Source organism: Aptenodytes patagonicus, chromosome 4 (assembly GCF_965638725.1).
Source record: "Aptenodytes patagonicus chromosome 4, bAptPat1.pri.cur, whole genome shotgun sequence".
NCBI classification, from domain to species: Eukaryota; Metazoa; Chordata; class Aves; order Sphenisciformes; family Spheniscidae; genus Aptenodytes; species Aptenodytes patagonicus.
The window spans coordinates 4,238,341-4,260,670 of NC_134952.1; the positions used below are offsets into that span (position 1 = coordinate 4,238,341).

At 37.3% G+C, this 22,330-nt stretch overlaps 1 protein-coding gene across 2 annotated transcripts in view; it reads left to right on the plus strand.

Annotated features, from left to right (window-relative positions):
* Nucleotides 1–14,638, plus strand: part of CTNNA2 (catenin alpha 2) — a 548,499-nt gene extending 533,861 nt beyond the window's left edge. For both annotated transcript variants that reach the window (XM_076335695.1, XM_076335693.1), the window contains one exon: nt 13,483–14,638. In XM_076335695.1, coding sequence (XP_076191810.1) covers nt 13,483–13,770 — 288 coding nt within the window. In that variant the 3' untranslated portion in view covers nt 13,771–14,638. The remainder of the gene's footprint in view (nt 1–13,482) is intronic.
* The last annotated feature ends 7,692 nt before the right edge of the window (nt 14,639–22,330 follow it).

Consider the following 22,330-nt stretch of genomic DNA (forward strand, 5'->3'; position numbering starts at 1 on the left):
AACTAGGACTGCTTTGACACCCCGGACTTTCTGTTTCTGGGACAGTTGCATCTCAAAGACATTAAACATGACTCTGTTCGATTATAAACCTTTGGATTTTTATCAGTCCCGTCTGAGTGTCTCAAAGCGAAAATGATGGTGTACCGTTGTAAAACTGAAACCAGAAGCAAATATTGCCATTATTTCCCTTCTGCAAATGAGAATACTGAGCCACACTCAAGGCAGAAAAGATCTGTAGAATTGTGATGAGTTTCAAACACTACGCCCTTCTCCAAGACTCAGATAATTTTCAAGACCAGCCTTTTTTTGTCTTCCATTCTATATCCCAGTTTCCACTCTGGATGGCCAAATAAAAATTAAAAAAAAAACCAAACCAAAAACAGGAGAAAGAGTTCACTGTAGTTAAGAAGTACAGTTTGAAAATGATAGAGTAGGAAGGAAATCTTGCAATAACAGGGGGAGACTACCCCACTCAAGTTGTGCAAAAGATGAGAGTAGGTCTATGGTGTAATGAAAACTGAGTATTTTATTATTCAGAAAGATTTTGCTTGAACTATGAAGAATTTTTAACTATTATCTCCATTACTATGTGGAGAGTGATTCATCTAGCCAAGTGTAAACAACTGCATCTGAGATGTTCACTCCAGGCTTCCTTTATAATTAGTCGAGATCAATAGCCGTTTCTAGAGAGCAGGTATTGTTGTTTCAGGTAGACGCTGACAACCGGTTAGATTAGTAACATCTTAAAAAAAAATGAGAGAGGCATGGGCAGGTGAATTGAACCACGTGTTCAGAGAAGCACAGTCAGGGGGTTTAGCCTTGGGAGTCTTTTGAGGGTATGTATTCATGTGTAAGTGATGTAAACTTTCTGTGAACTTAGCTGCTGGAGAAAGGAAACGGCCTGATTTTTTATGAACAGAAATATTTAAATTGTTTTGTAAGGAGCATTCATCTATATAAAGTAGCTCTCTTGGGGTCCCAATCTCGTTGGTTTCTGTAGGCTGGAGGGATTGATATGTTTTGTAGTATGTGGTATTCCCCCATTTGACGCTTTTGGGGATCAAAAGAGAATTAAGGAAAACGATCTCAAAAATGTTCATTAAGTTTGATTGAATTCTTGGACTACTGGGTCAAATCCAAGGGCAATTTTTTTGCAGTTGTTGAGCATCTATGCCCAGATTCACTGTACTGTCTTTAGGATTGTAATGCAATTTAGGATCTCTAACTATAATTACAAAGGTGAGGTACTCTGGCCCATCTCCATGGAAAATGAACCCATGAAAGATCTCAAGTGCTCCATGGTTCCTGATCTTCTCCACCAAGCACAGGAGGAGTCTGGAATGCCTTGGTCCAGCATCTGGAGTTAGGTAGGGTGAGTGTAGGATAAGACTTCATTTGTAGAAATGGAAACTTTGAAAACCTTGCCTAGGTCACGAACACATCGTCTCAATGGTTTTTATGAGCAGCCCTATTTTTCTTGCCTGCATTCCTAGTGAAATTGTTCAATTACAGACATCTGACAAAATGCCTCTGGGGGTTCTAGTGCCACCAGCTATGAACAGCTCTTGGATCCTGACTAATATTAAAAGACATTCAGTCACAATTTTTCTGATGCCAACTGCAGACAAGTCCATAGATAATCATGCCTAATGTACAATATTTGTTAGATAAGAGCTTTATAAGAAAAGAGCCAGTGCAAGTGCTTTTTCATTTCGCTATTCTTCTAAATAACAGCTAAATTTATACCTTCATCTCCTTCACATAAATTCTGGATTAGAGGGAAGATTTGGAGATGTGGTTGAATTAATTTGTTTTTGTGTAGGGAAGGTTGTCCTGAGGTGAAAAGCACAGAAACCATTTGGGTTATGTGAATCATTGAGGCTATAAGTACTTCTGCATTTGTTGTTCAGGGAAAATGCTATCTAAAGTACTGAATCTCAAAAGAAAGCAGAGAGCAAGTAAATCAGGATTTCCTAACACGAATATTTTCTGAAGGACTTACCCAACTTGAGTGAGCTCAAGTAACAAGCGATAGGACGAGAGGAAATGGCCTCAAGTTGCACCAGGGGAGGTTTAGATTGGACGTGAGGAAAAATGTCTTTACTGAGAGAGTGGTTAAACATTGGAACAGGCTGCCCAGGGAAGTGGTGGAGTCCCCATCCCTGGAAGTATTTAAAAGATTTGTAGATGTGGTGCTTAGGGACATGGTTTAGTGGGCATGGTGGTGTTGGGTTGACGGTTGGACTCGATGATCTTAGAGGTCTTTTCAAACCTTAATGATTCTGTGATTCTATGAGCTATTAAATATTTGTCAATAAGTGGTGATATTTTTTCCTCCCTTCTACAGTTACTCAGTTTTTCCCTTTGGATAAAACACTTGCTCTTGTAACAGTGAAAATGAGATCACCATCATCTACACTACTCTTTTAGATACATTCATATGTACACAGAAGAGAAGGCTAAGGGGAGACATTGTTGTCTACAACTACCTGACAGGAGGACCTAGAAAAGCCAGAGCCAGACTTGTCAGAGGTGCATAGTGACAGGAAAAGGGGCAACAAACACAAGATTAAACATGGGAAGTTCCAATTAGATATAAGGAAAAAAAAAAAAATTACCTCGAGGGTAGTCAAATTCAAGTGCAGGGTGGAGGTCTCCAGTCCAGAGATGTGGGAGACTCTCCATCCTCGGAGATACTCTGAATTTGAGCAAAATCCTGAACAACTTCATCTAATTCAATTTGGTTTGGACAGGGCATTGGACTAGATGACCGCAGAAGGTTCTTTTCATCCTAAAGTATTCTATGATCATATGAATATTTGCATAAGAAAATGTGAATAATAAAAATGAGCCTTTACAATTCAGAGCAAGATTTTACTAATTCTAATTTATTCTTAATTTGCTGTCATCTTTGCTTGTTCCTTCCTTGTGAACTGCAACAACCTTTACAATTGTTTCTGTTTTGTTCTGGTTTCGTTTGCAGACTCCAGTAATTCTTACCTGTTTTGCTGTTTTTTAATAACACTTGGTGTTAGCTAAAGTTAAAAATGTAATAAACAAATGCATTCACAAATTATATATTCAGTAATTTACCAGGGAAAAAACCTTCTAGTAAGGAACACTTACTGAACGTTATTTAACCATTGATTGACTTGTTCAAACAAATAGAACAGTCAATTGTGAATATTGTATTTGGAATGAAATGTTAGAATTTCCTTTAGAAATTATTTGCCATATATTATGAAGCTAGCGCTGTCAGCGCTGGGACTTTTCTGAAAAGCCGAAATGGGGCTTTCTCTTGAAGACTGTGGAGATTCAATTTTGTTTCTTTATTTCATTGCACACTGTTGTAAAGTCCTGAAAAGTGCTTAGGGAAACAGAGAAAGGAATGTTTCCACTGATTGAGCTGAGCAACGCTGCAAGGACCCTCAACTCCAAGGAAGTAAAAGCCTTTTAGCATCTCAGAAGTGATCAATATCTTGAATGATCAAGCCCTTTATCTGCTTCTATGAGGCATAAAATATACATGAACAACAGCAGGCAAACATTAGGAAGCAAGGAACAATTATCCTGGCACTATCTTCCATTCTACAAGAGGATTTTGTGTTACTCATTTTGACTCTGTTTGATGCATTATTTCCAAGCCCTTTCCTGAGAAAAGCCAGCTATGCCTGTAGAGCAGCTATCTTCAAAGCGTCTCTGTGCTGACCTGGGCAAGCGTAACTTTAGAGATACGAAGCTAGCTGAAGGAGAAAACTTGCCTCAAAATGTGACAGATCCTCACAGTTGAAGACATGGAGATAACTCACATGCAGATACCATTCTGACACTTTTACAAATTAGGAAAGTTGTTGGGAAAATATCACATTTCTCAGCATTGCAGTCTGAAGTCCTGCATTATGCTGCTTTTCTTTTTGTTTCCGTTGTGACAAAATCAGGAGGAATAGCATGAGATAACACGTTCTTATGTAAAGAATATTGTGTTTCTATGCTTTATTGATTTTTTTTTTTATCCAAAGTCTCCTGCATTTTATCACTGAGAGTACAATTTCCAGCCAACCAGACATGATTTGGACTCCCTTCAGGTAAGACTGTAGGAAAGACATGCTTTTCTTGTTGTTATACCTGTTCTCTAGATAAAGAACAAAAGGTCTGTTTCCAAAACTCAATTTGAAAGAGCACTAAATTATTTTGTGCTTTTAAAAACGATATCTATCTTCAGATTACATAGAAATCAGAACTCAAGTCAGGAGGAGGGAGACCAGTAGCACAGACTAGTTAGATATCCTGTATTTCCTCTTTCAGATTTAACTGCAGTCGGATATGAAAGTGGAAATTTGTACTGAGATGCTTTTGACAGAGTCCTGTCTGCGCTTTTCTAAGCTTCTGAACATCGGGTTCAGACAATGTCGTATCTTCTGTAGACCTCTGACATATGAATCCCTGTGTAAAATGGTGTATACAATCCTGGCAACACACAGACCACTTACATGAAGTTTTGTGTTAATGACTTTTTTATTGGGACTGATACTGAGCTTCCACAGACTTCTTACTCTAATTTTCTTCAGTAAGCCTCCTGGCAATATCAAAAAATATTAGTTATAGTTTGAATTAACCTATCCTGTCAAATATAGTTCGGACTTCATCTTTGTTGCAGACATTTTATCTTCTCCTTGAAGATTAGGTAGGAGCCTATCTTCAAATCAGTCATACAAAAGTTTGTTTCCTGTTAATCATCCAAGAATTCAGATAAAACCATTCCATGGGGCAGAATGATTTTAAAGTTGTAAATGTGGTTGTACTAATTTTGCTACAATTAGTAATGCAACTGTGATGGCTGTTAGAGAATCATATTTTTTGTCCATGACACTCCATCATAGGCATCATCCTCCAGACATTAGTTCTATGCAGAATGAGGCAGATTTAGAAGAAGAAAACCTCGAGCCATCATGGCAGAAGACTCATTCCCATGTTTGTCAATTGTAGGTTGATGTAGAAAGTGTTTTTCCCTCTACGTTCAACCTTAGCAAAGAAAATGTGTAGTATACGTTTTTTTGGAAAAGTTGCGGGGTGAAATCCCATTCCCATCTACAAAACTCCTTTGACTTCATTGACTAAGGATTTCTTCCTTGGTCTATGGAATTGTTCCAGATATTTGGGCATTCAGACTGGTGTCAAATATCCTAATTCAGTAACAGACCCTGAAAGTTTTGAGGCAGCGTTGTAGCATGAAAATGACTGATAAAGCAGGCTTATTTAAAAAATTCAGTGCTATGTATGATTGTTTGTCCTTACAGTGTTTTTGGTATATGATATGAATTGTACTGTTTTGGCATCTTTTTCCTGCTGTGCAGTGGCAGATAATGAGCAGAAGGAAAAGAACTGGACCTGAGAAATTTTTCATTACGGGTCAAAATATTTTCCCTGCTTAAATTCTGAAAAGAATGCAATAATATATTAATTAAATATTAAAAATTGAGGAAATAAGCTACATTATGTTTGGTATCTACAAGAAAAATTGTAACTGTTGTGTTATAGCAGTAAAGTCATATTGGATAAAGAATTTATTGACTGTAAATACAGTTGATGAATAGAAAAACTTTAATATCTATCAAAAATTCCAAAATATATTTTTCACCTTTGGGACCTGCCAGGCTGGAGATAAGTCAGTAATAATTATATTTCACAAAAAGAAATGGATAACATTAACGTTTAGTTGTTTCCAATTGTCTTATTTTTCATTTCACCATTTCAGTTGTTAAAATATGAGCTTTCATGCTAGCTCATTAAAAGGACAAACACTGACAGTATGGAACATCAGCCGCTGATATAAAAATAACATTTTGATAATGTCTAAATCAGAAGGGCATTTAGTGATTTCCACAAGTACAACAAATCATATGTAAAACTAGATGCACTAAAGTAAAAGCAAATGAGTCCTGCCTAAAACTCATACTAGCTATCTCATCCCTGAGCTGTGAGCCTCAAACTCCAGCCTCATAAAGCATCTGCGTTTCCAACGTTAATATTCCCCACGTGTGTGTTTTGCTCCAGAACACACACACTAGTACGTTAGCTGGAACTGTTCTTGGTAGCCTGCCGCACTTAGCAAAAACCTAAACTTTGGCAGGATTTACAATTGGGTGCTTCGCTATGTTACTAGATGACCCAGTAAGCAATTTCAGTGCATGCATAACTTATTGGGGCTGGACGGAGAGCAGAGCTGGAGATGCCCAATATCTCTAGTGGTGTACTATGCTCTTGGGCCAAAGACAGCTGGATGCAGCATCCTTCAGACTATAACCTGTGAATGAGGCTTTTTGCAAGGCTTCTTGTTAAAGATCCAGCCAGTTGTAGCTATTGATGAGGGGAGAAGAGAGGACAAAGCAAAGATAAGATGAGTAAATAGGCAAACGATCATGACATTGAAGCCCATGTTTCAGTCTCTCAACTGAGAAGGCAAAAATATTTTTTTTTTTTCCTCAAAACCAGAAATATTTGTAAGCTTTCTGGCACCCACTATGAAATTTAAGTACAGTCTCCACCAGCTGAGCATTTCTGAGTTGGTGCAAGGCTTACTATTTCGGATGCTGATCGAGAAACAAGAGATGCAGGGCTCCTGGTATTTCAGTGAAGTAGCCTTTCTGTCTTGCTACAAAAACAAAAAAAATTTTTCTTTTTTTTTGTAGGACTGCTGGATACATTTGAGGGCATTTAGGTGGTATTCTTTAACTTCACGGAGTTAGTATTCTTATTTTATCATAAACAGATTACTTCTTCAAACCTCTTCATTTAGTGAATGAAGTATAATACCCCCCCTGCTTTTAATGATATCCAGTGCTGAATTGTATTTTATGATTACATTTATATCTACATATTGTTTTTAGTTTCATATTAAGTATTCTCCTCAAAACAAATGAATTGGGGTATCATTTTGTCTTTTATCCTTTTTCTGTTAAAATAGCCTGGGATAAGTAAATCAACTGTATAAATGCATCTCTACAAATTTTCTGTATTATGTCCGTTTGTCATCTTTTATTGGGAATGCCAGTATTGGGAGTATTTTTATATGTTTGTGCTTTTTCAAACTGGCATAAAGCAGTCGGTAACCTGTTGACCTTGTAAATTAAATGGGTATTTTAAAATGGCAATGGTCCATAGAAGACAGAAGATATCCATAGTTCTTGGTATACTTGTGTGCTTTCTGTTGTCCTAAGAGGTGGCAGCCTTTGTTATATACAACCAAATGGGCTTGGGAATCCCTATAGGTTTCTTACCTGTAATTGAAAAAATGCTGATGAGGACAGTTATTCAATGGATCGGCCACCTATAAAACGCAACTACCCCCAGAATGAATTAAATATTCAACATGTATAAAGGAGTAAGTGAATTGCAATCAAATGTGAAAATAAATAGCTAGGAAAAGAGGAGTATAATACTATTTTCTCTATGTAGCCACAGATCCCTTTTTAACACCATTGTGACCACATTACATTCCAAATAATGATATTTTGTTTGTTATAGAATTTCAAATATGTGGGATAGTTTTCTCACAGTGGACCCATATCTAGCGAAAACCTTTTGTGCGTTTTCAAGTGACTGACTGAAATACGGCTTCAGCCGTTGCGTAGTAGTGCTGATAAATAGCAGATGTCTCCTACCACAGGGATGAGTGCATCTGAAGAGCAAATAGGCCGTTCTTGCATTGGCTGTCACTAATAGTATCATGTTTTATGCATGAAATCTGCCACAGAAATGTAAGACATAAGTATTATGAATGAGATCTTTTTCTCACATACATATGTAGGACTGGATTTACTATTAAGCACAGCTGAGAGGCAAATGTTCTGTTGCATAAGAATATAATCTGGGAAAACGGTATTCCTGATTCACCCTCCAGATTCATAATTGCTTCATGTAACTTTAGTTGCTCTAGAGGCTGTTAGTTGACTTTTGGTTTGTGGTAACAGCAACTGTACCTGTCCATGAATGCATGAACTTGCTTTGAACCTTTTCAAAGGAGAAGCAGGGAATGCACCCAGAATTCACAGATAGCCTTAAGGGCTTCGCAATGCATAAATTACCTGCTAAAGGCATACAAATCAAGTCTTAGCCAAGAGTATTCGAAGGGTTACAGGTTCTTTTTAAACATGTATGACGGTTGCTCCTCCCAATCTGTACAAAGTAAGCCAGACTAAACTCTATTTATCAATAATTACTAATACTAATTTTTTGCATTCATACATTTCAAGGACAATATGGGCCATTGTTATCATCTAAGCTGTCTTCCTGCATAACTGATGCATAGGCTCCCTGAATTAATGTGCATTAAAAAAGTCCAATACTTATAGAATCATAGAATTATTAAGGTTGGAAAAGACCTCTAAGATCATCAAGTCCAACCGTCAATGCAACACCACCATGTCCACTAAACCACGTCCCTAAGTGCCGCATCTACACGTCTTTTATGCTTAAACTAGAGTGTGCATATTAAGCAAAAAAGTCCAATATTGATTTCACAATTTCTAGAGATAGAATCACTATCTTTCATGAGTTCTTGTGATTAATTAAATCACTGCTAAAAATTTTCAGCTAATTAATAACTAAAATGACCTGATTCACCTTTCAGCTATTAAGTTCTGTTATATCTTTGTCTAATCTTTTGAACTTGAAATATTATCAGTGTTCTGTTACTATGTACTTGCTGATTTCAATCAACTAATTTTTTAATCATTCGCTTCATTAATGGAAAAAACAGAGCTGACTGAATCTTCCCCATGAAAGATGTTTTTTTTTCTTGAGGTTCTTTAAATTCTTTCCAATTCCTCAGTGTTGTTGCATTGAGAAGAGGACTCAGTATTCCATAACTGTGGACACACGATAAACTGAATATAATTTAACCTATTTCATCGGTGTCCTCCTTTTTGTATACTCAGGGAGTGATTGCTTAGGATCCTGCATAGGATAAAATTCCTTATTGTATAAGTAAGTGTCATCTGCTGTAAAGTTGGCCACACTGAAATCTACATTTCTGACTTTTACCAGCTTATTAGGTGTCAATCAGTTGCCCTCTTATGACTTACCACTTTCCCAATTGTTATCTGCAAATTTCATCAGTTAAGTGACTTTTTTCCAAGTTTTTAACAGAAATATTAATATTGTAAAGCTGACAAATGGTTTCTCCAAGAGCACGCTGCAAAAGTCACTGTTTAGCAATGATTTTTTGTGCATACATACTTTTGGAAACTTAGCTATTAGAGAATTTGGAATCATTTGCTATGTGCCTTGTTAATTTTCTATCAGCTGAGTTTTTAATCAAACTGTCATGTAGTACCAAGCAAAACACCTTTCAAAGGTCCAGTTATATCAACAGCATTATCTTAAGCAATCCAAAGTTTAATCACATGAAAATATGATTTAGGTTACTTTGAAAATATTTTTACCCACAAAACTATTTGCTTACCATTAACTGTATTTCTTTCCTTCCTTTATTTATGGAGTCTGTCATAGACATTGCATTATTTTATTTGGGAGTGCTGTCAGCTGAACTGGCCTATAATTTCACAGGTCATTCTATTTGTGCTGCTGAAATATTTCCAGACTAGGAACTATCTACAATTCTTTTGATGTCTTCCCCCCATTTTCGAGGTTTTTTAAAATCAACAATAATGATATAGAACATTCTTAAACAACCATCTCTTTCAAAATTACCTATACTATAGCCTTGCTCACTGGAAATACAGGGGCGTTTTTCTCTATTTCCCTTACTTTTTGTAGTATGATTCTGATTATAAATATGAAGAAATCTCTGGAAATTAAATTTGCTTCTTTCTAAAAACTGTGGTGTAATTTTTCCCCATTACAGTGGTGTAACAATGCAGGGAGAACATCTCTTTTCATTTGCTTTACTGTTAAGGAGAAAATTTTCCAGCTTTATTCTCTCCCGCTTCTTCAGCTCTTTTGGTATTGTTATTGCTGGTTATTTTACTTAGTTTATGTGTATGTATAAAAGAAGCAAGAAATCTTGATTGTCACAAGATTCTGGAAAATTCTGCATGTAGTGCAGGAAAAATGCTGCACAGCTTATAAGCAGATCAAAAACTCATCAAAGCCTTATGGATTTTTTGGGGGGAAACCCCCTGAAATTATCTGCTTGGCAGATAATAGGCTCTGCTGCTCCAGTGTTCTACACTTGCATTCACTAATTATAAAGTTAGCTTGTAGCAAAACCTTTTTTTGTTCTGTTTTGTTTTTGTTTTTTTTTTTCTGAATGATTTATGCCTTCCCTGGGTAGATGGCAATTTTAACCTGGATAGGTGACTGGCTCCAGTACAGTGATTCTTAGGTTCTTTATGGATTTTGAATTTTCACCAGCATTCTCTGTTCTTGGAGTTTTATGGGCAATAACCTAAATTTATCTCTTATGTTTAAGAGGGCTTTTTTTCCTAAATGGAGGCAAATGTATTTGTAAAGAGGTCTAAGTAGCAGAACACTATTACTTTGTGTAGCAAGTCAAAGGCTCTGTCAGCATGAAAAGCTATCGTTATATTCATAATTCCCTAGCCATTGCTAGGGAGTGAAGTTTGCCTTCTGTACTGTGCAATAATTTCCTAGTGGTACTTTTATTTGAAATGTAAATTTTCCTCCTTTTTTTTTTTTTATTATTAACGTTATCTGTTTGGAAAAGTGCACATGTTTCTGTGCCCAGATTTTGTAAGGAATTAATTCACTAAGGGCGTGATTCACTGCTGCCTTGTTCCAGCTTTACGCCACTGTAGCTCTGCTGATTACAAAGCACAGCTTAAAACTGAAGTAACACGGTGGTGTAAGATCTAAATGTTAATTGAAATTATGTTCGTTCGGTTTAATTCTTCTTTACTGAGCCATAATACAAGCAGGGAGCTGGAGGCAATAAGGAAATCACTGGAAGTGCTTGGGTAGCCAAATTGGATACATGGGATGGCTACCAGCAGATTTTGGAGAACACTCATAGCCTAATACTATTATGGGGTTTTTATGTCTCTTTTCTGATTTCAAGACTTGAAAGCATTTTACAATATGAATGGATATTAAGGGCAAGGACTAAGTAACTGCGTGTTAAAATGTGATTAATAATGGTGAAAATAGGGAGCTCTTATCTACTATAACAGCAGATTGAAACTAGAGGTAATTAAAATGACATCAAAATATGTAACGTGGTTTTCTAAAAGACATTGTTGCAATCCGCATCCAATCTTGCAGAATTACATGCTTCTGCACACCTTTATCGATATACTCCATAAAATTACTAATGTGTTTAAAGATGTAGATTGCATCCTTTGTACGGTTTTAAGCATCTAATTTAGGTGCCTCCTCATTTCAAAATGCTTCCTTTAATCATTCTGTTCCTTAATATATGCCCCATGTAAAATAGCTACCAGAACTCTTTTCATAAAGAAACGCTGGAAAATGTGAGGCTATTAGAAACCTTCAACAAGGCTATTAGAAACCTTCAACAAATAGAATTCATTCAGGAATGTGCAATATAGGCTGATCCAGTCAGTTTATCCACATTGATTATGAAATAAATACTATTTGACGGTATCACTTTATATTCAATATCAATCCACCAGTGTTTCAAAAAGAATCATTTAACAATGAATAATGCTTGACTGTAAACCTCTGCAGTAAATTAGAATATCCTAATTTAATAGAGTATGATCTGTTGGTTGCCAACAAACATACAGATTGCCTTATAAATCATGCAGTAGTGTGGTTATAGAATAACACTATGCTGAATTATATTTCATTACTCCCTATTGAACAGTCATGTTTCTGCCATATAATGCAATTTTCCATCTTTTAACTTAGTTTCTTTTACTAACAAAAAATACAAATTAGTCCTGAGGAACAATATTTACTGGGGGGAGGCAATTAACTATGCATTTCAGGGAATGGCACCAAGTACGTGAAAATCATTAAAATGCTTTTTTGTTTTTCACCTCACTGTATGTAGCTGTTTATGTATTTAATGAATCATAATGAGTACAAGGCCACAGCTGAGGAAATAAAAAAATAATAGGTAAGTCTATAGATGAATGTGGTTGCAGACACAGGCTTTCTGTAATGTCTATTCTCGTTCACATCAGTCACTGACACTTCAGAAAGAGGTTTCTCCTGAGCTCTTCTTCCGTTAATGATTCAAAATACTTGAGGTGAAGTACAATATGGTTTTTGTTATTGCCTTATGAGTATTTATCCTGGTTACTTTGCCTAGAATTCATGTTAAGGAATCATATGCTCCCAAAATATGGAACAGGAAAGGTTTGGAGGGAGACAGGCCTTTTATACTAATCGAAAATAGCGAAGATCTTACTGAGCAAGAGGGGTGGAATTAAAGAGTTAAAATAATATTACACCCAAAATCATTCCTACAAACTGGGAAAAACTTATAAAAAATTGAGGCAGCTTCCATGGTAGAACTGAAAGGCTTTATCACAAAGAGTATATCCCGCTTCTTCAGTATTTTGGGAAAGGAATAACCGAACATCCTAAATAGTAACCTGGATTGCTACAGTACTTAAAAGCGTATGTTTAGCACCTACTAATTTGGGGATGTCCAGCTGGATTTGGCAAGTGCCTAATTTGCGTTTTGGAACATTGAGACATTGCTTTGGAAGTCCCATTATATGCTTAAATCCTTTTGAAAAATTTGGCCAGGAATATGTGCTTGATTTCAGTGTATGATGGAAGCTTGTTGACTGGAAGTCCCAATGGTTTGAAGTTCAACAAGTTCTTAAGGCCTCTTACATCCAGAGGACCCAGGAACCTCAGGCAGACTCGTGCGTGGGAGAAACGCAGCGGTATATGTACGAAAAGCCTGCTAATCATAAAGTAAGATTCCTTGTGAACATAAGTAGCTCAAATATTACAGTAGCTACAAAAACCTGCAGTTAACTGTTTCAGCTTTTTATTTCTTTAGGGGTTTCAAAATCTCCTTTCATCTTTTCAGGTGGGATTCTCTAACAAGCTCAGCACTGGCCTCACACTGTTCCTGTAGACATCTTTGGGGGTGTTATCCTGGGCTTAATAGGAATAATTAGAACAAACTTGAATACTTGAAAAAATCCGTTGACCTGTTTTGCGGTTTCTGACACGTAAAAGTAAATTTTTAAAGGTTTAAGTGAGAAGTCATGTTTTTTGTGAAAAAACAGGCAACTTCTTCACCCATAGAAAAAGAATCAACAACAAAAAAACAGCCAACACAAGCTTTGCCTTTGAATTATTAAAAAATTTAATGTGAGGTACCACAGTCTTACCTTTACAGTTCGGTGCATGTTGTTGCTGGTGCTTGTTACTACAAGCTACTTGATTAATCCTGAGGGAGAGGATTCATTTAATCTTTAATGAGATCGGAGAGTATCCAGACTTCAGTCAGGAAATGGCCCAGTGATCCAGTCGTGGACTAACCTTGCTGTATTTCATTTTCTTTTCTATTTCTAGCTGGACAGTGCCACTTCTCTCATCCAGGCAGCTAAAAATCTGATGAACGCTGTGGTCCTTACAGTGAAAGCATCTTATGTGGCTTCTACTAAATATCAGAAGGTCTATGGCACTGCTGCAGTGAACTCCCCAGTTGTATCTTGGAAGATGAAGGCCCCTGAGAAGAAACCTCTAGTAAAGAGAGAAAAACCAGAAGAATATCAGACAAGAGTGAGAAGAGGGTCCCAGAAGAAACATATTTCCCCTGTACAGGCCTTAAGTGAATTTAAAGCTATGGATTCGTTCTAAAACACTAAGCTTTACCAGGAGGGTTTTATATTCTTTTTGTATGCATACCTGCCGACTTGTATGCGTCTGGCATGGGGTGGGGGGAAGCAGTGTCAATTTGCATGCAACCTGAGACTCTGTTGAAGTAACTAACTTCCTGCAATGCCAAAATTTAGGGCATTCTCTTCTGATGTTAAAGGGACTTATTCCAAGCTTACTTTTTAAACTAAACTATAGCATTGAATTGGCCAAAGAATTTGCATCACAGGGGTACGTGTGGGTTAAATAATAAATTCAAGTCTAAACCCAGAAATTTTTATGCATGCAAGAAACATTAGGTTGGCAGGTATATTAAGTGAAAAAAAATGGAATTGTAATGGTAGACCATAAAGCTTGTATTGCTTCTGTTCCAGTGCAAAAATGTACTAGCCAATATGCTTAAATGTGTGGCCCAATAATTAAATGATATAACTTTTAAGTCATCTTCATTATAGTATGTGAATTTTTAAAACAGATACAAACTAATTCATCTTAAAAACGCTTCTTTTAAACCATATTTTGTTCTTTATATTCTAGTAGTGTTATGACTGCTCACATTTCAATTAATCCCATTAATATGACCAGAGGTTTACTTTTGCCAATTAAATTCCTTATGGTGGAGTATGAAGCACAATATGGTGATTGACATTGCCTTTTATATTATGATTATTATTATGATTATTATTATAATATTAGTAATAGAAGACCTGGTGGTGGAATGTTTAGAGACACGGAAACTGACAGTGTGAGAATTTAGAGGCAAATATGTAGGTGTAGCTTGGATTACAGGTATCTGACATGCCATTGTAACCACTAACTCAATAAACTCATTTAACCTTGGAATCTTCAATGTGGCTCATCTCTTTTAATGCACAGATATCTCCTGCATCATAGTTGATGTAGTCAGTGATTAATTTTGCCTCATGATTCCATTTTTTCTTTTTTTTTTTTTTTCTTGGTGAAGGAAAGACAACTTTACATTCATTTTCTCATTTTTTATAACCAGGATAGCCAAACATGGCCAGTGGGTCAAAAACAGAGTTTAAATCTGAGACAGATTTAAACCTCAGTACATATGAGACGTACGTGTCAAATGTGGGATGAAATTTTTTGTTTAAATACAACACCTCAGAAACGGCATAAAGATAGTTCAATTTATTAAGCTTATAAGGTTGACATCTCCGAACCTTGGAAATCATCTATTGTGCCACACTGTATAGACCTGCGTAAAAAACCACTACACAAAGAAATGCAGTACCTACTTTTGTTCCCTTGTAGCCCCAACAGTTGGCTCAACTACAGAGGTTGTATCAGTGTTATGAAAAGGTCTTGTTACCTATGAAAATAAAACAATGAGCATGTATTTATTTTTCTTATAATTAAATACTAGCAACTTAAGAGAACATTCATGACCTCGTAAGGGATTTGAAATACTGTGATAAACAGTGAAGTACACCATAAGTGACATGTATATCCCTTACAGTGTTTTTGAGAGATGTTTGGATGCTTGTCTCGGATACGCTGATTATTCCTCAGAATAGCAACGTACCAAATTTTGTTCTATTGCCCTCCTACACAATCTTTATAAAGAAATGTACTCACAGAGGCCTTTTAGGAATTTACTATTTTTGCTTTGTTTGGTTGTACTGTATAATAAGAAGGTTCCCCAATCACAAGTGGAGACTGTACACATGATCAAAATACATTAGAAGATGTGGGGAAGTCCCTGAAGACCTTTCCCTGTAATGCCCTGTAGTCTGACATAGACTGGCGTTAATTGTGGTACCAATAAGCTGCCTAAAAGTAACTGGGATCTTTACAAATGAAATTACAGAGACAAAAGATGGACACTGAGTTTAAAGAAGAAATAGCAAATAACAGACAAATAAAAATGTCCCAGTATGGTGCATGAAAAAAGAAAACAGGCAACTGGCCACAAATAAATGTCATAGCATTTCTTCAGAAGTGTTTTGGTCTAAAACTGTGATGGATTAACTGAACGGTTGCTTTAAAATTATGTTGTTGCTGTAAGAGGCATCTCAAACGTAGAGAAGCTTAGAAGAAAGCATATAGACTATGACATCTATGAATATGTCTTGTAGAGTCTCCCCGATAAAGGCTCCAACGGCTAAAGAGGAAGACTGTAATACAAGGAATCCATTACCAGTCACTCGGTCAAAATAGTGACAGTGGCAGTTAGCAAAATGCTAAGGGAAATGAGTCTGTGAAGGTGAAACCCAGAATGATACTGGGCAACTTCTTTGGCTTCAATTAGAGTGCTACTTTAGGATGGATTGTTTGCCTTTTGAAGGGGCCTATCTATGCTCTAAATATCTTTATGTAACATGATAAAATTTAATGTTGATAAATGAAGAGTAATGCACATGAAAACAAGAGCCAAAAAGCAACCAGAACATACAAGTTCAGTGCTTAGCTTGTGAGTAAAGCCAAGAGAATGTTAAGATTGATGAGAAAAGGTTTAACAGAGAAAGAGGAAAATATTGAATGATACTATACATCAAGGATGTGCCTATGTTTGAATACGTCATGCAGTTTTTATCAACTCATCTCAAAGAAGAAATGGTGTAGGATGGAAATGTACATGGAAACATGAGAAGGATTACAAAGTCTGGAACTGCTTTCATATAAGGAAAGACTAAATAAGGTAAGAGTCTCCATTTTCTTCAGGGTCATCAATAGCAAAGCTATGAGATGAATAAATACAGAACAAGTAATCACTGGTCCTTATAACTCAAAAATTAGGGGTGACAATGAATTATCAAACAGCAAGTTCAATAATAAAAAAAAATACTTTTTTTTAAATCAGTAAATTGTGGAATTCATTTTCACAATGTCACAATATCGTTGCCACAATAATTCCATTGACTACACCATCCAAGGATTCATCCCACAGACTTTCCATCTGGAAATCTTGCAGATCTTAAAGATCTAGATTTAAGTCTAATAGAAAGGGTAGGCATAAAATAACGTGTGTGGATTTTGGAAATGTTCACTCCAGCCAGTCCTCCACTGGTGTAAAGGGACTCGTATCACCAGCATAGTGTAATGAAGAACTGCTGGACCTCCACAACCTTCGATCGGAAAGCCGCGTCTGTTTCTCGTGACTATCACCTTTGTTCACAAGCCAAATATAAGGTTACCATACATATTCCTGTATACATACAACCTTGAAAATTTTCTCTTCAAATTGTACCTATGATGCAAGAGAAGCTGTTTCTAGAAATTACAATTGTATGTTTCTTGATGACAGAATTTAGTTATTTTTAAATAATTATTTGCTTCCAGCAGATGAATGTACAACAAATGACTGGTTTGAAGATCAGCATGGAGGTCAGGCAGGCATCCTTGAGCTAGGGGCAGTTTCTATCCTAGTGTGGTCTTCCGTGCTGTGGTCACTCTTCTTGTTATTCACATGCCAGGAATTGTTTCTTCTCTAGGAGAAACTAGAAGCCCAAGTGCTTCTTCTAGAAATGGTTGTATCTTTTGACCTCCAGCCATGAGGAGAAGGCTAGAGAAAGGGGTTTGGCTTACTTCCCATCTTAATAAAATATGGAAAAAGGGCTAGCAGAACATTTCAGTTTATGAATATACTTCTTCAGCAAGAACAGCAGCCTATTTCTGAATTAAGAAGCCAGAGAAAACAGAAAGCCTGAGAACTTTTAGATAACTTTTAAAATAATTTTCCTAAGATTCCTTGTTGGTTTATTTATTAAATTAAGAATTTGAAAGTGAGAAGAAGAGTTAAAATAGCTAAATATGTGTTTTAGGTCAAGGAGCTAGTAGTCAAGGAGCTATTGAGCAAGGCATATTACTAGAAAGGAATAGATGTTTTGGATGGGACAAAGAAATGAAACCTGAGTGTAGTAAAATAACTTAGTACATTACTCATGCATAGCACTTTTTTATCCTTAATCCCCAGTGATCTCAATGACATCATTAAACTTATACATGAGTTTAAGTGCTTGGCTGCATATAAATGATAGTATTCATATGCTTAAAGTTGAAAAAATACTTTGATAATAAGGAAGCAGGGGATAAAGCTCAGCACAGATTCACTTTGATCCAGTATTTTCTTGCTACTGTGTCTTTAGAGTGTGAAATACTGATCAATAGTTCAGTTCTTTTTAAAAAGGGTGGACCAAGGTGTAGAAATGCAGTGGGAAACAATCCCACAAAGACAAAAATACTGGGTGGATATTTTTATATCTAGCACATTGTTTTATATCTCCACATGAAAGCTGGCCAAAACAAGTTTCTTGTGTGTCTATGAAGCTCGAGTTTAATAAAGAGGATGTATATTTATAGGCTTAAAATGACATTTCTGCATATAAAAATGTAGATTTCAATGGGATTTTCAAGCAAAAACCAAGTGAGTTGTGTTGTTTTTTTTTTAAATGAACCCCCCAGTATGAATCTAAATTAAAGACTTATAATGGAAGTAAGGCAATGTATCTCCTTTCACTTTATTTATAAATATGCCTTCAAGCAACGTTTCAGATCACATTTGGTTGTTCAGTTACTTTTGCAAGGCAGAGGATGAATATGTGCGTAGAAAGAAGGAAGCTGGAATAGAGAAAGAGAAGTTTTTTGGTTTGAACCTCGTCAGTAGTTTGTCCAGAAGAGAAAGGTCACAGCTGAAGCTGTGTCCAAGGACAGACAGATTATCCCATGTCATCTTAGCAGTGAATTCAAGCATTTATTTGCTTGGAAGTTAAGCACATACCGAGCTTGCTGCTGACTTGTACCTGCAGAGATTAGGAATAGTCAAGAATTTTTCTGGTTTCTCACTGAATGACCAAGTGCATCCTCAAGCAAGGGTTCACACATTTCTCCTGCTTTAGATATTTTTCCCTTTATGACTCAGTTAACACCAAGCTATGGAGAACTTGACAGCTTGATAAAAGCTGTGGGAGGTAGAAATGTATTTTCGTGCTCTAGTTATAGTTTTAAAGGAATAAATATTTAATTACTTGAGCAATGTTTCCTTCTTTGATAATGTCAGGTGAGGTGTCATAGGTGAGTAGCTGCTACCCAATATTAGCTTCTCCCTTTGGGTAAAATTTCAAAGTTCCAGTATTGTTTGGTAATTACTGCGTAATAATGGACTTGCAAAGAGATGCATCTTTGCAGAATGTGAAATGTTTATACTTACCTGTTTTATCCCAGCTCGCTAAAATTAAATACAAGGAAGAAAGAGAAATAAAGTAATGTTTCCAAAGCCTCCTATAATATTCAGAGGTAATGACTTTGCTAGAAAGATGTATTTGATTTATTATTTTTTTTCTGAAACTATTCATGCAGAAATTATGAAAAAAAAGGTTCTTTGGCCTGCATTTTCAGGAGGTCATATTAAATTGTCTTAATGGCTCTATCTCCTCACTGAACCATTGATTTGGCTGCTAACAGGAGGATAAATGGCAAAAAATCCATTTCTTTTAATCTTAATTTCTCTTAATCTATTTGATTTTTCTTCAACTGTGTCTCTTTTTATTTATGTGTGCTTCATGTGTGCGTGCATGCACACACAAAAATTCCCAGGATACACAGAGATTTAGATGGCCAAAAATCTACCAAGTAGCAATCTACTCCCCAGGAAGCAAGTGTTGCCTTTATTTAGCTGGAATATCACAAAGATGTCACAAGACCTTCTGTATGGGATGTATTGAGTTTTTAAGATCTCGGAAGATCCCAATGCCTGACTTTTCAAATATATGTATGTGTCTATGCATATATATGTGTATATATATCCATATATATGTGTGTTTGTGTATATATATATTTTGGCTATATGGAAGTCAAGCCTGGTTCAGTTAAACCATAGGCTCCTTGTTTTCTTTAGCTCGCCAGCAGCGTTACTGCCCAGCGTTAGTCAGTGTTATGCAGCCCAGTGTCTGGAACCGGCAGGAGCTGACAGAGACCCTGCTAGTTGTCATACACAATTTTCATTATTAATTAGGCCCTGGACTACAACTGAGACCATAAGGAAGATCCATTATTTGGGACGTAACTGTGGAATGAATTAAGATCACTAGACTTTGTCACAGAGCTATGTGAAGCCTACGTGCCTCTTAGTTTCATTTGTCCCTTAAGGCAGGGTTTTAAATCTGCAGTATGCACAGCTAAGAGCTCAGAGAAGCTCAGTGGTATTTCAGTGATCCATTTATTCGCCCTGTGGAGAAAAGCTCCTCTTTTCGCTAGTGCCCTGATCTAAGCTGATTTGGGTGCTCACACAATTGTGTATGTCGGGGGGGAAGGGGGGGACATTTATGATCTCTCTTCACTGGCAGTGATACCTCAAAAATCACGTTAGCTGGATCTCACACACTGTGGGAGATCCCTTTCACTGGGAGCAGTTTAAACTACAGGTTTATGTTTGTGTGGATTGGTGGAAACATTCCTTGCCTGAGATCATAAGGTGTGCTACACGTATCGTACACATCAGCTGTGTGGCGCGTTGAATATTAGTCACCATTCCATTGGAAAAGATTTTAGCTTTTCTCAGTGTGTGCATCTTCAAGTGCTTCTATTGCTCATAGAAATCATTTTTATTTTTCTTTTAGCTACAACAATGACTTGTCAAATGATTAAGTGGGGGAAAAAAACCCAACTTACATCTCAGCACCTATTTTGCATGTACACAATATGAAAGAAATATCTATGGGAAGGGGAAGGAGTGATATAAGTTCTTAAATCATAGGTACTTTCTTGACTCACAAAAACTGTATTGGGGAAGACCCTGCTGGTTGCTTTTTCTCTTTCTTTATTTCTTTATAGTTTTATTGCCTGCTTTAACAGATCCATCTCTACCTATTCTTTCTCTTTTACAGGTAAATGTTTAACACTTCAGCATGAAGAAGCTGTAGCGCAAGTGTAAATACAAGTGTTATGGACAGGAGAGCTCATCTAAAGGACTGGAACAGTGGAGAGTCTCATGATTGAAGGGGACTTAGATAACGGTTTCACCTATTAATATTTTAGGGCTGGTATTTAAGTTTTGCACAACTAAAGCAATAATTTTTCTAATTTCTTTACTTTTAAAAGAGTCATGAAAAGGGGTTTATATTCTATATCTGTATGACAGCGTTTGTGTGAAAGCCATTTGTGCTGGTTTTGGCTGAGAGTTACTTTTGTTCCCAGTAGCTAGTATGGGGCTGTGGTTTGGATTTGTGCTGGAAACAGTGTTGGTAACACAGGGATGTTTTCGTTACTGCTGAGCAGTGCTGACACACAGTCAAGGCCTTTTCTGCTCCTCACCCCACCCCACCAGCGAGTAGGCTGGGGGGGCACAAGAAGTTGGGAGGGGACACAGCTGGGACAGCTGACCCCAACTGACCCAAGGGATATCCCACACCAGATGACGTCATGCTCAGCATATAAAGCTGGGGGAAGAAGGAGGAAGGAGGGACGTTTGGAGTGATGGCGTTTGACTTCCCCAGTAACCATTATGCATGATGGAGCCCTGCTTTCCTGGAGATGGCTGAACACCTGCCTGCCCATGGGAAGCAGGGAATTAATACCTTGTTTTGCTTTGCTTGTGTGCGCAGCTTTTGCTTTAGCTATGTCATGGTTTAACCTCAGCCGGCAACTGAGCACCACACAGTCGCTTGCTCACTCCCCCCGCCCCAGTGGGATGGGGGAGAGAATCGGAAGAGTAAAAGTGAGAAAACTCATGGGTTGAGATAAGAAGAGTTTAATAATTGAAATAAAATCAAGTATAATAATAATAATAATAGAAGACTATACAAAGCAAGTGATGCATGATGCAATTGCTCACCACCCGCCAACCGATGCCCAGCCAGTCCCCGAGCAGCGGTCTCCACCCCCTGGCCAACTCCCCCCAGCTTATACACTGAGCATGACGTCTTATGGTATAGAATATCCCTTTGGCCAGTTTGGGTCAGCTGTCCTGGCTGTGCCCTCTCCCAGCTTCTTGTGCACCTCTTCGCTGGCAGAGTATGGGAAGCTGAAAAGTCCTTGACTTAGTATAAACACTGCTTAGCACCACCTAAAACATCAGTGTGTTATCACGTTATTCTCATGTTAACTCCAAAACACAGCACTATGGCAGCTATGAGGAAGAAAATTAACTCTATCGCAGCTGAAACCAGGACAAACTTTTAAACTGTCTTATCTCAACCCACGAATTTTCTCACTTTTACCCTTCTGATTCTCTCCCACATCCCACTGGGGGGGAGTGAGCGAGCAGCTGTGTGGTGCTTAGTTGCCGGCTGGGGTTAAACCACGACAGTCCTTTTTGGCGCCCAACGTGGGGCTAGAAGGGTTGAGATAACGACAGATTTGATTGGAATGTGTTAGATCGAATTTATCGCTGTTACTGCTGTTTAGCTATCAATCAGCAGGCTCCTGTGCTTGCCATGGGGCTTGCTTGCCTCACTGTATGTTAGAGTCTAGTGCTCGTTAGTGGCTGCTTTTTGCTTTCGCTGCTTGCTGTGCTGCTGGACTGCTGATCATCTTACTCTGCTGTGCCTGGGAACGTTTTGATAACAGCAACGGTGATGCG